Below are 17,215 nucleotides of genomic sequence, written 5' to 3'. Positions count from 1 at the left end.
AATTTTATCCTGCCTCTGAAACAGGCATCCTGTGATAGTCATAGCTTTTCACTGGGAGCTCCTGGTGTTTGAACTAGGGAGGTCCATCCTACTGCCAGTTCCCTAAGTTTTGATATTTTCCTTTCTAATGCTGTATTTTACTGGAATGACCCCAACTCATAGTGTGAGGACCCAGTGAAACACTAGATTTTTTTTTCTTGATCAGCATACAAGGAATCCTGTATCTATCCAAATCTGTTTCAGCTATAGGTGGTAAAGTTTGTACATAAACAAGTCTGTTGTTGATGTGTGGAGTGCAGGAGTCATTAATTGGCTCGATCTAGTGAAGAGTTAATTGTTAAGTGGCTGCTATGACTAAGAGATGCTGCAGAGCAGATGAGGAGTACATTACAGGGCAGCGTGACAACTTCTTGGAAAATAACTTCCTATCAGAAAGGTCATAGAAAGGGGAAAGGGGAGAAAGGGTTTTCATAGCTCCCTAAGAGGTAGTGACAGTAACCATGGCAAGATGGTTGAGAAGACTTTGATTTAAGAACTTGGTATTCTTTTCTTCCTTCTGCACTGCTTAGGGAGCTCTGGGAGGGAGGGCTGTCTGGGTGGCTTCACCTTGTGTTTGTCAGTGTGTAATGTCAGTGAGCTTAGGTGACAGAAAAGACCTAAAGCATTTATAGATGTGGTTCCATCTGTTCTATTTAGAAAATCCTCCATGATCCTGTTTGCTGTGCAAGGCTTTCAGTGTAAAGGCAGCTGCTCAGGAGTTCTGAGTCTCTGAGCCAGAGCTCCTCTTTTGCACAGCTGGAACATTTCAGGAAGGTTTACAAAAATCCTGTCAGTGGTGGCTGTGGGTGAGTCTCAGAGACAGCTGCAAACAAGTGCTACCCAAGGAGAGGACGAAATTCCTCCTCCTCCTTGTATTTGTTTCAATGTCATGAGCTGGATGTGCACCACATTCTTACCAAAATGGCTGATACTGAAGGTCTGTGAATCAGAGAGATGGTTTTTTCCTCCTGAGTGAGGACTAACACTCATGTAAGGGGGTGGCAGTATCCTCAGGGGCCGTGCCATTAGTGCAAGATTTGAAAGGATCTCAGACATCGGCAAAGCCAGGCTTCTGCCTCCGCAGAGACCTTTTCATAACAGTGTTATGATTATGTAATGTTGTGATTAATGTAATCCTGTTCATATCAGTGCCTTGCTGCTGACTCTAAAGACTTTCTTCTGGCCCTGTGGTTTCTGTCGGAAACCTGTCCCAAATTTTTGCATTCTTTGTACTGATGCTTGCCTACATCGTGTAATTTACAGCGCAGCCTAAATGTGTTTGGGATCTCTTTCTGTTCTTCTCAGGGGTGCACTGTCATCCGCTACACGGCTCCATGGAGGATGATCTTCTTCTCTGAGAGCTTTGGCATCAAATCGCTCCAGACCCCAGCCAGGCGACTCCTGGAGCTACTCTTTCACTACAGGGTTGAAGACAGACCGGTTCTTTTCCATGTTTTCAGCAATGGTGGTGTCATGCTGTACCGTTACATCATCGAGGCGCTCCGCACCCACAAGCCATTCCAGAACCTCAGAGTAGCAGGCACCATTTTCGACAGCACCCCTGGCAGAAGAAACTTGGTAGGAGCCCTTCGAGCCCTGGCAATTGTCTTGGTCTCCGTGAACGTGCTGCTCAGGTATTTCCTCCTGCTCACCTTTGCCACTGGAGCCGTCGTGCTGCGGGTGCTGCTGTACCCCCTGACCCGCTTCGTCCACGAGAGCCACTACGACGCCCTGCTGAAGGCGCCCTCGCGCTGGCCTGAGCTGTACCTCTACTCCCAGGCCGATGCCATCATCAAGGCCAGCGAGGTGAAGCACATGGCTGACACCAGGCAGCAGCTCGGTGTCCCCGTGAAAGCCGTGGACTTCTCGGACTCGCCCCACGTCAGCCACATGCGGGTGTATCCCACCTACTACAGCAGCCTCTGCGTGACCTTCCTGTCTGACTGTGTGCGGGGCTCTCCTCCCTAGCGCTGCCACGACCTCCACTGTTTGCTTTGCTCAGCTCGTAAGGGAAATTGTCACCCCCTTTACCTTTGTGTCTTTGAAGGGAGGAAAGTAGAGACTTCTGGTTTGGTTTGGTTCTGTTCTTTTCCCCCCCACTGTCTACAAGTCTGGAAGCCTCCAGCCTGGTCTTTGGACCGGCCACATTATAGCAGAAAGTAGATATGGATTAATTTATAGTACTGAAGGTGAAATCCAGTCATGGTTCATGTTGATGTACTTTACCAAGGTGTCACAGACTAGAATTTCACACTGTTATTTGTCTCTTCCTGTCTCTTCTTGTTCTCTGCTTTCCATGTTGTCTCCTTGTCCCTGATGTCCAATGTGCCTGTTCTATGGCTTGTACTGATTTAACAATACAGCTCTTTCATGTCTTTGTTGTTTGCTCTTTTTTCTCTCTGCCGTTTCTTTTAATTGCAGTGAGCAAAGAGAGCCTCAGTCTGCAGATTTTTTGCTCCACTGAATGCGTCCCAACTGTTGTTGTGCTCCTTGATGGAGATCAGGCCCAGAAACCAAGTGTAAGATCTGGAAAAGGTGTGTGCAGGGCATTATGAGCAGCCTGTCACCTGGTTTCATTAAATAGCTGAGATAGAACAGTCAAAGCTCTGATCCTGGGTGGGAGCTCAAATGTTTGTGGTAACTTTTGTGTTCTTCAACCCAAAGGTTTAACTTAACGTTTTTGAATGTGTCTTGTGTTTTGTTTGTGTGTTCCACTGAGTAGTTTTGCTTTCTTGGACGACTGCTTCTTTGTTATTTAGTGTCTTTGAACAGCCCGTATTGTGCATCTGGATATGCAGGGAAACTTTTGGGTTACAGCTGTGCCAAACCTCTGAAATAGAAAGGTGGAACTGCAGAGGAAAATGGAACTGTTTCTTGGAGCTATGATTTATTCTATTCAGATGATCAATCTTTGCAGTCCATGCAGTGTGTAGAAGAAATTAATTCCTTCCACCTAGTGGAAAAGTGGCTTGTTGCACTGAAATTCAGTCATGTTTGGTTTTAGGTTTTGTTGTTTATTTGGGGGAGAAGCGGAGATAAAGACAGAGGAGAGCCTGCTGATATGTTTATGCTATGCCACAGCATTGCCAGCAAGTTAATAACATTGTGAACAGAATTAGCCAACTTTAAATTGCCAGGAGGAGGCTCTGGAGGGCTGTGACATGGGCCCTTTTGAACAGGGAGCTGCCCTTGAGAGGTTGGCACGTGAAAAACATGAGGATTTCTACTGGTGGTTGCTGCCTGTGGGCTGCAGTGCTGGTCTTGCCCACCCTTGGGGTGCTGTCATCCACAATTACAAAACACTTACTGTTCTGGATCCAAACATAGAGGGGGAGGTCCCCTAGGAGGCACTACAAAAATTTGGAAGTTTAAAACAAGAACTGTAACACCTCACAGAAGCACAGGGTGAGTGGCCAGTGGTGACCAGCACGGCTGTTTTTGGCAGACTAGTGTGGCAACCCTCATTTACAGCAGAATAACCCCGTTTTGGGTGTGGTTTTAGAGGTAGGACTGGGGTGTATAAAATAGGTGAGGATTAACTGAGAGGGGGCTGATGGCCTGGTTTGTCTTTGATTTTTTTTTTTTTTAAGTGAAAGCTGTCTCCAGGCACAGGAGCCCTTGTTGCTTGGGATCCCATCTTCCATAGGTGTGATCCCAGTTTCAGCTTCCACTGTGACGATGGGCTGTGAGGGCTGCACTGTGTAAGAACCTTCAGCCTTCCCCTTTTCATGGAGAAATTCTTGTTCCTAGGGTTTGGACCTGTAAAGTCCAGGCATGGTCCCCTATCCCCAGAAAGCCCATCAGCAATCTCCACCTTTTTAAAGCAGGCCCCTGTGGAACTGTGAACACTCCTAGGGAGCAGAGGTGATAAAGGCTATTTAACTAGCACTTGCCCTCATGCTGGTTTCTATGGGTTTGGTATTTACAGAACAGTTAAACACTCCATAATATGCGCCTCTGAATTAATATGTTTGTTCCTGGGAATCTGCTGTTCCTGTTTATTGCTGTGGGTGTTGTTGAACTTCTCCTGTTTAAGGACTCAGGCTGTTGCAGAACGTGGCTGGCAGGAGCTGGAGGTAAACCCTCTGACCTTGTGTGACAGGGTGGCAAAGCTTCCTCTGGGGAGAGCCTCACATGTCAGCTACACCTTCCATCCCCACCTTCACCTCCCCACCATGGGATTGCCCCTTCCCCAGCTCAGTCCAGCTCTGCCCTACTTCCCCCACTTTGCAGGGCAGCAAGCAGGGAGTGGGTGCTGCCTGATGGAGCTCCACAGCCAGAGCTGCCCTGGGTTTTGCAAACAGGAACCTGCTCACAGGCCTTTTCCACTGCTGCAAAAGTGACCCGAAATTCGGGGGTAATTTGTGTACACACCTCTCTGTGGGAGCAGGATGGTCTCGGGCAAGTCAGTGATTTACAGCACCAGTGTTCCAGGTGGGTCTTGTTTTCTGAGTCCCAGCAAAAGTTTTAATTCCGATTGTGAGCAGTGCGTGACATGCACTGTGTGATACGTTGCCCTGTGCTGCGTGTGGCCCCACCTTCTTGCCCTCTATATGCCTGTGGCTTGTTATTTGAAACAGAAGGTTAATAACTTGGAGCCCGAAGGCACACGGCCGAGAACTGATCCAAGTGCTACTGGATTTACAAAAACCCAGCCTCAGACCCTTAATCCTTGCTAAACTGTCACGGTTTGGCGCAGCTGGTAGTCCTAAAGAGCTTCAGCCTCAACACTGAAAGCCCAAAGGTTGTGATATCTTGGCAAATCCAGGTAAATCTCTGACATGAGCTATGGGGAGGAGGGGTACTGCAGATCTCTTCTTTGGGAGGAAAAATGCAGCGTCCCTGGGCTTGCCTCGTGGGTAGGGAGTGGGATGTGGCCCAGAGCTTTTTTCCCTGCAGCCCAGCCCTCCTGTGCAGACTATGAAGCAGTGTGGGTGAAACACCAGCAGTGGTGGGAAAGAAGGATGCCCAGGGGCTGGCTGCCACTGTTGTGGAAAAACAAAACTAACTTTTTGTTTTAACTAACCAGCTCGGCTCTGCCCTTCTCCCCGCTGGGTGGGCAGCGCTTGTCCTACGCTGCTACCGCTGGCTCCGTGCTGTGCTCGTTCTATACGTAATTAAAGCCATGACACTGATGTGCCAAGGTGGGACGCGAAAGCTGCGGTGCCCAAGCCTTTCAGAGGGAGCAAGGGGGTGTTCGGCCTCTCGCTCGTTTTGAATGTCCCGAAATGCCAGTTTTTCAGCTCTGTGGGCTATTTGTTGGCTTTCTGTGCTTTCCGACTTCCCTTAAAACGTGCCACTGCTAAAGTACTACGTTAAGAGGGCTGGGTTTGATTCCCTGAATCTCTGCACTGATATGGAATAAATACTATGTGAGATGAGCTGGGGTTGGGGCATTTGAGGCTGATGTAGCTGAAGTACTGACACTGAACAAAATCTCCCCTTGTCACTGAGCAAATGTACTTTTCCTCCTGGTTCCCCTGGAAATGTGCACTCTGGAGTTTAGTGAAAATCTTAAAAGCTGTTATTGGTTGGTTCTTTGAAATCAAAGGTATGCGTATGCCTGCTGCATTCAAATATAAACAATGTGAAAAATCAGATATAATCGCTGGCTGAATTTCATGTATGTGTTAGGATATTAAATCTTTATGAAGGCTCTTCGAAATCCAGTGATTTTCTTATGTGCCTATGAATATACACTGTGTATGTGCTTACAGACACTTAGAAATTATTTTGTCCATGTACATGTTTCTGAGCTAATTCACTTTCAAATTAGCTGCTAACCACTTCCACATAAACCAAATTTTGTAGATTGCTTCACTTATGCTAAAAGTAGTTTCTTTGCACTTTACAGAGCCTACTTGATTTTTTTTCTCTTTTTATGGACTCTTATTTAAGTAATTTGGAAGTTGATTAGCTAAGAACTTCCTGGAGTGGTGCTTGTGTTACCTCGTTAGGCCAATTCCAGTCATAGCTGCTGCAATACCAGAACTTTTTGTGCACGAGTGCTTTCAAGCTCTTCAGTGGAGAAAGGTTTGAAAAACGGAATGGGGAGTGACTTGCTGCATTTGTCATGAGCCTGCCCTTGGCTGCCTGCCCCTTCTCTGCCTGTGCCAGGGTACCCTGGTGAAGGCAGGATTATTATTTCAGGGGAGGGTTAGTCAGGAGGTGATAATTGGCCCCAGGTCCAATTGCTTGCAATAGCAAGTGAAGATGCAGGTGAATTAAGTTACGGATTAAATGCTGAAACCTTCTTTTCCTAAAGTCTAAGCAGCTCTTTGACGTTTATTTCAGTAAGTGCAATCGCACAGTAAACACTTAATGCTCTCCTAGCACAGAAGTCACAGAGCTGCTGAGATTTACTAAGATTAGCAGTGAGAGATTAGACCAGTGGATACCAAATGGGCTTTGCCCATTTCTTCAGAAGTGCTCTATGGCACCTGCAGAGGTGTGTGGTGTTTGGCAGACGAGGGTAAATGGCTTAACTAGCACATTTCACTGGCATATTTGCATGTACCAGACTATTCAAACAGAATAGGAACAGAACTACTGTCTTGCCCTTCCAGGCAACTTTAACTTAACATCTATCAGATGGTGGGTAAGGTTTGTTTGCCTGTACTGAAAGCCAGGATTAGGAAAAAACCATGTGCTGAGCGGTAGCAGCAATATTTCACTCTGTAAAACCCTGCCTTTGCTCTTGTAGATTGGTATTAATGATGTGATAGCAGTAAATCCTGAATTATCAGAACTACCTGCTGCTGATGTGAAGGAGAACGTCCCTTTGCAAGACAATGTAACTGTACAGGTAAGTGCTTTAAAATAATTTAGTCTCTCCTAAGGTACTACAGCGTCAACAGCATAGGTCTTGTTATTTATAATACCCTCAGTCTTATAGTCTGAGGTGTCTAACGTGCCTTTTCTGTCTCACAGTTAGGCTTTGGTCAGAAATTCTTGTTGTATCAGTGTTGCTCTGTAGAGCTGTGCTAGGTGTTTGCTGCTTACTCTGATTGCTTACAGTATTCATTGTTTTTCAGAAACAGAAGCGTAGAACAACCCTTTCAAAAATTCCTGCTCCACGGGAAGGTGAGCAAGTGTGGTTTTTTTTTTTTTTCTTTCCTCTGCTATGTCCCTGTGGAACAGTGCTGGTCTTTCACAACATTCTACTTTAGTGCATCATAAGGCTTCTCATTCAGTGCTAACAAAGAGGATACCACTTCATACCAATGTTTTGGACTCCTGTGGGCAGCGACTTTGCTGGCAGGTTGCTGTCCTGTTCCCACAAGCTGGGGTTTGTTGACGTGTTGTCCTTTTCTGCAGCATTGCTGTAGTTAACCCGTGCTTTAAATGCCACTAGACAATTACTGCTGCAGGGAATTTTAAAGTTCCTTATGGAGTTTTGCAAATGCCACAAACAACAGAAGTTAAGTGGCAGTTATTAAGATTAAAGGTGTCAAAAGGAGAGTGGAAAGGACACAAAAGAAATAGCGGTGACAAATTGATGTCTCATCTTCACACGGTCTCCCTAGACAATTACTAGAGCTTTATGCTTGGAGACGTTTCAGAGCAGGCAGCCAAAGTGCCAGCTGGTGTGCCCCAGCTCAGAGATTGCATGTCAGTACAATGTGGTGAGCAAAGCCAGAAGAGAAAATAGAGATGTCAGTGTGGGATTGCTAAGGAATTGTTCTTCCTGAGGTGTCAGGAATCAGAAAACTCCCATGTTTTCTACCTTCTTTTAACTTATTAGTTGACTCTTTTGGCGTTTTGAACTGCAAGTGGCAGCATTTACAGGTCTATTTGTAATACACTACCTGATGCTGAGGTTGAATGTTTACTAATTTAATTATTCTCTTAAAGTGCATAGTTAGCCAAAACTTGTGCTTCTCCATACAACTGAGCTGTAAACAAAACATCTGGGCTTGTCTGGCCTTTTCTGTTGCATGCAATGCAAGACAGGGAAGCTGGTCCCAGAAGACAACAGTATAAATCCCCTGGCATGGGAGAGGCAGGAGTAGTCCAAAAAGCTTAATGTGTAAAGAGCTGTTCTGTACCAGAGTATCCTGACTTTCCTCAAATTCAGAGAACTCCATAAATTTTGTGAACTGACAAGTAAAATGATGCAGTAAAGTCGTGACTGTCTATAGTCAGGTCAGTAAATGGAGCTGGATAGCCAGCCGGAAAAACAAAGGTGTGTTAATCCAGTCACTGACTGATGGAAAGATGTCCTTGCAAAGGTCACAGCTCTCCTGAAGTACAGAATCTGAAATACCTGTTGCCTGTCCTACTGGAGGTCCCTGAAGAGCTGCTCAGAGCACAGGAGAGAAGCAGTGTTTTCAGTATTCCTGAAATAATTTTTGTTGTTATAACTAGCTAATGCCCACCAGTGTCAGAGTATCTGTCCTGTTGCAAACCCTGAACTGCACCAATTAGAAAGCTAACACTGGCTTCAGACTTGCTCTTAGACTAAACAAATTAAAGAAGATCAGGAGGTGTCTGCCTCCATCTGACCCAGGAAATGAGAGAAGTAGAAGCACTGCTTTCAGAATCCATTAAGAAATAGGTATTGCCTCAGTCCTACAAATCAATAGGAATTTTGGAGGATGCTGAATATCCACACATACCAGAATCACTCAAATCAGACCCATTTAGATGCAGCAAATCCTCCAGTTAATCTGCCTGTCCAGGAGCACCAGCATTTACAGAAACAGTGCTGCTGTGTATCTGATGAGAACAGGTCTGGGCATGTGTGACAAGACCAAATGGAATAGAAATGCCATTCTTGAGTATAATGAAACTGATGCTTTTTGTTTCTAAAATTGTAGCAGTCGCACCTAATGTCTCTGTAGATGAGCAGAAGATTCCAGGTAAAGAGTTAACAGACAGAAGCACTGAATTTTGTGGGTATGGTTCTAAGGAATTTGATTCAAATTTTAAATGAACACTTGGTTTCAAACAGATCTGGTGTCCTTTGACATCATGGTGATTAATTCTGGTAATTGCTAGTCATAACAGGTGAAGGGAGTTCCATCTTGCACATCATGATTTCTTTTTCGTATAAGATTTGCTTTTTGGTTTTTTACATATTTTTTGAGGGGAATGTTCCAATCCTTCTCCTAGGAAGCTTTCCTAGACTTGGTCTCAATGAAAAAAATACCCTGGCATGTGACAATGGAGAATTGCCTACAAAAGGACCTTTTTCAAAGGTTTTATGTCGTGATTATACAGAGTCTTTCAGCTGAATTCAGTGTTATGGGGCTCCCAGTTCACTGTGCACCACACACAGTCTGTGTGTGGGTGCCCTGAAGGTGGGTGGGCACGATGCTGCCCACCCCAGTGCCCTGTCACCATCACAGAGTTAATTCACAAGTGTTAAGTGCCCTGCAAGTGTGAAGCTTCAGAGGCTTTCCCAGTTCTGACTTGTAACTTCCTCCTTCCTAAGTATCAAGATGCTACAACTGCCATAACCTTATGTGAATCCTTAGTGGTATCTGAGAGAAATTCATTGGAATTGCAAACCTGGAATGAACTGTTTGCTTTTCTATAGTGGTGTATTTAATGATCACTTTTCACCCACCTGCACTGCTTTGTCCTGCACTTTGTTATTGGAAAAGGTCCTTTTAACCACACCTTATTCCTCACTGTTCTGCACTTTGTGAGCACTCCATCAATTGCAAGTGTCTGAGTGTCCCTGGATTCCTGTTTCCAAAGCTGTGCGTGGCCGTTCCAGGATGTCTGCTATCACAGAGTCTCAGTGCAGCCTCCAGGAAGATGAGATGATGGTAGATCCCAGCACTTCTGTGCAAGCCAGAAAATATTTGTCAGTTCCTGGTGAGTGGAGAAAAAAATGCAGTGAACTCTCACTGTTAAACAAGGTGCTTTGTGTGCATTTAGTTAGGCAAATTGCAAATCCCAGGGGCATGAGCAACCTGTACTCCTTCATAGATAAAACAAGAGACCTAGAGGTCTGCCACTATGCAAATACCCAGAGCTCCTACCTGAAGGGGTTTCCAAAGGACTTTGGAAACAATGCTGTGCATAATGATGTACTTTATCAGCCAGAGAGCTGCAGTTGTGCATGTTGGGTGGATGTGGTATCTGTTCAATGTGGGACTGGAGTGGGAAGAGAAGTGCCTTAATACTGCTGACAACACGCTCTGTGAATATACCAGTCACAGTTTTACCTATATGGGTTGAGTAAAGCAGAAACTTGAGCCTCCTTGAATTATGAAATTCTAGTTATTTTACCAGGCTACCCTATGAATAGCTGAGGGCATGTTAAGTTCTGCAAAAACAATGAAATAAGAGGCTTGATACTAAATTCTTCTCTAATTGGTGAGGCCTTGATTTGCAGCATTGAATAAAAGTTGGTGATTGGCAAAGAAGTTAAAAGTTTACTTGCACATTTGCCACAGGTTTTAGCTAGTTCTCTCTCCTGATCTGGATGTGATTGCAGAATCATTCTTGATTTTTGAGATTTAATTATTGGTTTTGGTCTGGCTTCTTTCTGCAGCTGGCCGAACCAGGGCTAGCAGGCTGGGCTGTGTTCCAGAAGCCTCACTGCCAGGTGTAAATGAAAATACAGAGAATCATCTGCCTGCTGCTAGAACGAGCACTTCAGGGAGCCCAGGTACCAGGGAGCAGTGGATAAAGACTGACTCTTCAGTCAGCAATGAATCACTATGTGATTGCTGCTTTGTATACTCCGAGACTAAAGCTTTGAAAAGGTGACTTTGGCAGCAAGATTGAATATCTTGAGTATTTTTTTAATTAAAAATGTGTAACTCTGTTATACTGGTATTGCCTCAGAAGTGCTGCCTTTGCTGTAGAGTGGTAGCGTGACTTCCAGGGCAGTTTCCCTGGTAGGTAGATCTGGTTTGGGAAGGAAGTGCTGCAAAATTCATGACCATCCTTCTGAAGATGATCGTTTCCTGTACAAGTTAGTCTGCCAGCAACCTGGAGGAGCTGAAATATTTGTCTTGTACTTTAAAACCTAGTATGAAAATTTAGTCCAATGAACTGTTTTCATTTTATCTAGTTCGGAGAAGATCTAACATTGTGAAAGAGATGGAGAAAATGAAAAGCAAGAGAGAAGAAAAAAGGGCTCAAATCAGTGAAATCAGGATAAAACGAGCGCAGGTACTCTACAATACACCTGTCAGGGGAAATTCTATGGGACAGTGTACCACAATAGCTGAAACTAAAACAAATGTATTTTGGACGGGCTTTGTTCTTATGAGGTACATAAGGATGGATTGATTCTAGTTTCAGAAAGTTCAGAACCTTGTGAAATGCTTCCAATTACATACAGCTGACTGCTTAGTAGGTTCTGGGGCTTTTTTGCTGTAACAGATCAATTATCTTCACATCCATGGTTTTTCCATGCAGGAGTTCGACAGCAGCTGTCCAAACTGGGAGTTTGCACGTATGATCAAGGAATTCAGAGCAACTTTAAACTGCCAGCCAATATCTGTAGATGATCCAGTAAGTAAATACTGAGCCTAATAACTGCAGCCTGTAGACAGACTTCATTTTGTACTGAAAATTTGGTATTGAGCAGCTGGTATATCACTGCACCTTGGAAATCCTCTGAGCATATTGTGAGCTTGAGGCACCTGGTGGTATGTGTGAGGTCACTTGCCTTCCCCTTCTAGGGCTAAGCTGCCTTGCTTTACTGTGCATATGACACTAGTGAAGAACTTGCCCTTCAACAGTTATCACACAATGATTTGTGAGCATCAGTGTCTTTCAGAGTTTGTAAATGGCAGAGCCATTGTAAGTATAGGCATAATTTAAAATGGACCGTTGCCCTATTACAGAAAGTGTTAATATGGGTAAATCATATAATAAGTGATTTTCAAACTAGGTCAAAAAGTGGAGGAGCAAAAGTAGAGGTCAAAAACTAGAAAAACCAGGCTTGGTCAGGATCTTCAGCAATTGAAAAAAAATGTACATATTGCTGTGTGACAGGAGAGGAGCCTGTTACCTTCTGCCTCACCCAATGGCACATGCACTTCCCAGCTCACCTGATGTGTAGCTGTGCTGCACAAATAGCTTAACTTATTGCATCAGTAAAGAACTCTGGGTCAAAAAAGACCTCTGGGGTAAATGAAAGTATTAATTTGCATGAATTTGACCATAGCTGCAGTACTGATATCACAAACTTTTCTGAAAAGCTGACTGGGGTCTAAACTTTCTACTATTTCTGCTACAGAATATTTGAGGCACTTTCTATAGCATAGCAGCACTTCCACTTGATATGTTGGAGAGTGCTACATAAAGGTCAATTATTTGCAGTGTTTCTTTTGCATTGAATGCCCTTTAAGACTGACATCCCTTCATGAGAGGGTCTGACCAGTAGCAGAGGCAACACTGATCAGCACACAGAAAAGTAGATGTGAGGGGGGCATTGCATCTCTCTAACATGAAGTAGGTGTGAGTGCAAGTGGGAAACAATTATTTGTTTTCTTACTTTTCTTTTAGATAGAAGAACATAGGATTTGTGTCTGTGTGAGGAAGCGCCCTCTCAATAGGCAAGGTGAGTGTACTGACCCAGCAGCTCTATTTTGGAGCAGTTTGACATTTTTCATTCTTGTTAAAACTGATAGTGTTTTTTCTGTCAACAGAACTTCAAAAAAAGGAGTGTGATGTGGTTACTGTTCCAAGCAAGTGTGTCCTGATGGTGCATGAGCCAAAGCAGAAAGTAGACCTAACCAAATACCTTGACACCCAGACATTTAGATTTGACTTTTCATTTGATGAAACCTCTTCTAATGAAATGGTGTACAGGTAATGCTTGCTGCTTATCAGGAACAGCTTTCAGATAAAAGCAGGGAGCTATGGGTAGATAGCATTCTGGCTTAAAGAAACTGTTACCTGAAATAAGTATTAAAATGCTTTTTGGAGGCAGCCAAAGGACTGAAAAGTCTAAAGCTTGTTTTTGGCATGGCCTTGCTGATTTCCTAAGGATTTGCTTTTATTTAATTTCTTTTTTAAGAGAAGCTGATGACAATGAATCAGGATGTGAAATGTTTGCCTTAATTTTTTCTTTTTTACCTTCTAAATATCCAGATTCACTGCTAGACCTCTTGTAGAGACCATCTTTGAGGGCGGAAAAGCGACATGCTTTGCATATGGCCAGACAGGCAGCGGCAAGACACATGTAAGTTTTTCTCCAAGGTCTCAATTTTTCTAACTTTGAAGTATTTTAAAGATCCTTGATGTTGATCATGAGTAGGATTGTTACAAGGTGTTTGGATCTTGGTTTTATTGTCTTAAAGCTTTGTTAGATGTTAACTCTTCTTCTGTAGCTTTACGTATTAGTAGGTTTCCTTTGAGGTTTTAAGGAAAATTTGTACTAAAATCCCTCCATAGCTGGCTTTTTAAAGACTTAGGATGTCCTGACATGTCAGTTTTAGTCATGGCTATTCCTTGCCTCAAATGGCTGTTGCTTCTTAACACTTGTCTATAAAGTGGGGCTGTTATCCTACATCTGAGACAAAGGCTGGTGCCTATCCTGTGTTTTGAGCTTGGAGGCATTCCAAAGACTTCAGCAATTATATAAGAATAAGTCTCTTGATGCACATAAACACTTAATTTGTGAAGAGGGCAAATTTAGCATATTTGCTTTCTAACTACTCCTTCTAGTCTACCAGTTGCAGTTTCAAGAGATGTGAAAGCTGTTTTCTGTCTCAAAGGTGACATGCTCTAAATTTTCAACAGCTGTGTTGTCTTTAACATTCTCCTTCTGGGAACTGTGAGGAAGGATCCTCACAGTATGATAGTGGAGTCAAATCTGCTGTCCTGTTCTGCAAAATCCCTTTACCTCAAACAACTGTTGATCTTGATTGTACCAGGCTAACCTGCTGCTCAGGTAGTAGCTGTTTTTCTGGTGTTAAAGCCAAGTTTTAGGCCAGGATCTCCTACTGTTAGTGTTACATAGTGAGCTGTAGATCTCTTCCTGTAATCCAGAAGAAAATTTGGAAGCTTATAGAAGTCTGAACACAGGCTGCCTTCATTGCACTGGAAAGGGCAGACAAACCTGTTCATCTGAGTGTTGTTACAGGAATACAACTGTGAGGCACTAAAATCATAGGTGATGAAGTTACTTTCCCTTCCCAATCCTAGGGCAGAACTAGTTCAAGGACAGCAGCCCTACCTTGAGACTGGAGTGTTGCACATTAAACTGGCAGATTGAGCTGTGTTTTAAATAATTGACTCCGTCTCATCTAAAGGTTGGTAGAGCAGGTCACTAGAACAGCACTAACTGAAAATGTTGTTGGGATTAAAGGTACCTTGGTCAAAGGAATTAAAGATATTGTCTGCTCTAAATTTGCATTTTGATGTCATATGTTAACTTTTGCAAGTAGCAGCAAAAATGTTACTCAACTTATGTCCGAAGAAATGAGGCTTTGTCTCTTCTGACCAGAGGCTGTTTGGTTGCTCTGTCAAGGCCATGCATTTTCCTTGGAGGAACAACTACTTTGACTCTGCAGCCAGAGCCTTACAGATATTCAGCTGTTGCTTTGTGTAGTCCAGATCTTCTTTCTGAACTGATAGGGAAGCAGCAAATTAATTTTATCCTGAGTTGCACTGTGTTCTAATCATCTTGCTGACATTGGAGCATATCTATGGTAACTTCCTAGTCTGTTCTTGGGGCTGAGATCAGGTAGGCTGACTTGTTGGTACCACACCTGACCTCTGGCCTTCTCTCTTCACAGACTATGGGCGGAGACTTCTCTGGGAAAATACAGAATGCCTCAAAGGGCATATATGCCTTTGCCTGTAAGTTGATTCTTCTATAGATACAAAAATCAAATCAGTGCTTGTTTTTCTTAAATAGATAAGATCTAGTTTTGTATGGTTATTTAAAATGTACCCAGTAGAAGACACATAAAGTATTTGTGTTTTCAGTAATAAGTGCTGGTGTTTGCAGGAGGTATGGTTAATTTTTTTATTGGTTTCACAAAATATTTTCCCTCCAGCCTTTAAGTTCCACACTTAACTCACCAAAAGATAACTTGTTTTTGAGGCAAGGAGATGACGTGTTCTCTACTTTGGCATTTTCTGGGCTGAACCATTTAATTTTGATTCTTCTGCTTTGCTTGTGTCTCAGACCGAGGGCGGTGTCTGGAAAAAAAACTGACTTGAATGCAACACAACTCCATCCGTTTCTGATATAAAACTTGTTACACAAAAGGAGGTATATGTCAGGTTTCTTCCTGTAAGCCTTAGATGCAAAAAAACTAGCACATACAAAATGATTTCAGAAAACATGCTTAGAAGCCTCTCCTTGATATACTGCCTAGAAAGCACCAAAACCCCTGACCTCTACCTTCCCTTTAGAAAGGCACATTGTGAAAGCAGTCTGTGCAGCAAGGCAGCTGAAACAGAAGCAACTGTTGGCTGATCTCTGAAAAACAGTTATGACTGGCCCTGAAGGAGTCTTTGCTTTTCAGCTGAGTTTCAAAGTCTGAAGCCTAATTGTGAAAAGTTACAGTGGATCCAGCCACAGGCACAACTAATCTGGTACATTGTCTCCAAACCGCAGCAAAGCAGATGCTCAGGAATGCATGTTTCCTAGGCTTTCTGCAAGGAGTGCTTGAAACACAAACACATGACTTTCAGGCCTGTCCAAAACAATAGCAGATCCCAGTGTTCCCCCAGAGCAGTAAGAATTGCTGTCTATGGGTGACATTAGCAGTAGAAACTTCTGTATTCCCCTGTTTTCAGTCTCTGGATAAGGATGTTGCTGAATCTGTTCTCCAGATGGTAGCTCAGCACTGATTTTTTTTCACAAGCATTTGTTTGGATGACTGTCATTCAGCTGCTATAGACACTGCCTTATGGCTGTGCAATATTTGAAAGTAGATCAAATAGCAACTAGAGTGTGTTTTAAACTAGTTAACTTCTGCCCTTCTTCACTAGCACAAGATGTCTTCCTCCTCCTAAGCCAGCCCAGGTACAGGAGTCAGAATCTGGAAGTCTATGTGACTTTCTTTGAAATATACAATGGAAAGGTAAGACTTTATTTTTAAATCTTGACCTGATTTCTTTGGTTGAATATTTCATAAGTAGCTGAGCCAAACTTACTATTTTCTATAGTTCTATGTATTCTATTGATCTTGATGTGTGTGGAATTGAATTGGCAGGCTACGATAAAGGTGCTGTTTCTTTATAGTTTGTATAAAGACACTGCAAAATACTTCCAAGGAGACCTTGTTCAGATTTGCCTCAATCTCGTTGCCTGAAATATAGGTGTTTGACCTCTTGAATAAGAAGGCCAAGCTTCGAGTCCTGGAGGATGGCAAGCAGCAGGTCCAGGTTGTTGGTCTCCAAGAAAGACAAGTTGGCTGTGCTGAGGATGTCATCAGAATGATCGCGACTGGCAGTGCCTGCAGGTTTGGTGCCTTGAAACCACTAAGAGTGGTCACGTCCTCTTGTATCTCCACATCTAGAAAAAACATATGATGTCTGGTGCTGGAGCTTTGAGACTTTAAACAGAACCTTGTTTTTCCCAGTAACAGGCACCTCTGCATGAATTCCAGAACCCACCCCCAATAATGAGGTGGGTTCAGCCTGGCTGCCATAAAGGAAAGTCAGAGCTCATCATTCATATGTCCTCATGTAACTCCAATGAGAGAAACTATTCACATGAGGACATGGCTGCCTTTGTGCTTTCTAGGAGTATCAGCTACTTTACAGGAATACAATTAGCTCCCTATGGGCTTGTCAGATCAAGTAACAGCAGCTGGCATCAACCACAGTTGCAAAAATGCTTTGGCTTAACTGCAGACCAGATGAGCTTATTCCAATGACAACAAAAATGCTGCATGTCATTCAGGAATCTTGTCTAAAGAATCCTTGAGAGCAGGTGCCAAGGGACAGCTGTAGGCTTGGCACATCATCCTGGCAGGAAAGGCTGTGGTTGGGGCAGCTCTGCCTTTGTACTGGTGTTTTTAATTGGGAGCTAAAACCTGTATTACCAAACCTTACCTGTTTCAGTTAAGTTGCAGCAGCTGTGGAAACATTACTAGGCAAATGAGAGCTCCTTGGCTTCTGTACTGCACTGCATGTGCAGATATGCACATCCTGAAAGCTCATTCAGCACTCTGCTGTGCATCCCGTTTTGGCTGGCAATTCAGTCATGGACTCTTTTTTTAGCCTTGCTTTAGGATGACTC

The 17,215-nt window shown here is 43.6% G+C and overlaps 2 protein-coding genes across 15 annotated transcripts in view; both read left to right on the top strand.

The window, feature by feature from the left end:
- The window catches only part of TMEM53 (transmembrane protein 53), a 38,225-nt gene that overhangs the window by 1,169 nt on the left and 19,841 nt on the right, over positions 1-17,215 (top strand). The window contains exon 3 of one of the 4 annotated variants that reach the window (XR_007907762.1): positions 1,345-2,269. The exons of 2 other annotated variants lie outside the window; for them this stretch is intronic. Coding sequence is in view for 1 of the 2 variants with exons in the window: in XM_051807829.1 (XP_051663789.1) it covers positions 1,345-2,007 (663 nt within the window). In the remaining variant the exon portion in view is untranslated. Of the gene's footprint in view, positions 1-1,344; positions 2,415-17,215 lie in introns of those variants that run through there. One more of the 4 variants, XM_051807829.1, reaches the window with a different exon arrangement.
- KIF2C (kinesin family member 2C) overlaps positions 1-17,215 on the top strand; it is a 50,359-nt gene that overhangs the window by 28,491 nt on the left and 4,653 nt on the right. For 2 of the 11 annotated variants that reach the window (XM_051807693.1, XM_051807641.1), the window contains 10 exons: positions 9,745-9,864; positions 10,547-10,663; positions 11,072-11,172; positions 11,422-11,517; positions 12,517-12,571; positions 12,660-12,822; positions 13,105-13,195; positions 14,754-14,817; positions 15,961-16,052; positions 16,291-16,433. In XM_051807693.1, coding sequence (XP_051663653.1) covers positions 9,745-9,864; positions 10,547-10,663; positions 11,072-11,172; positions 11,422-11,517; positions 12,517-12,571; positions 12,660-12,822; positions 13,105-13,195; positions 14,754-14,817; positions 15,961-16,052; positions 16,291-16,433 — 1,042 coding nt within the window. Of the gene's footprint in view, positions 1-6,742; positions 6,845-7,073; positions 7,123-8,858; positions 8,901-9,744; positions 9,865-10,546; positions 10,664-11,071; positions 11,173-11,421; positions 11,518-12,516; positions 12,572-12,659; positions 12,823-13,104; positions 13,196-14,753; positions 14,818-15,960; positions 16,053-16,290; positions 16,434-17,215 lie in introns of all 11 variants that reach the window. The other 9 variants (XM_051807607.1, XM_051807687.1, XM_051807661.1 and 6 more) reach the window with 9 other exon arrangements.

Source organism: Manacus candei, unplaced genomic scaffold (assembly GCF_025592945.1).
Source record: "Manacus candei isolate 608988 ecotype Guabito, Panama unplaced genomic scaffold, ASM2559294v1 h1tg000005l, whole genome shotgun sequence".
NCBI classification, from domain to species: domain Eukaryota; kingdom Metazoa; phylum Chordata; class Aves; order Passeriformes; family Pipridae; genus Manacus; species Manacus candei.
The sequence above is the reverse complement of the archived record's forward strand: the minus strand, read 5'-3'. Positions and strand labels throughout refer to the sequence as shown.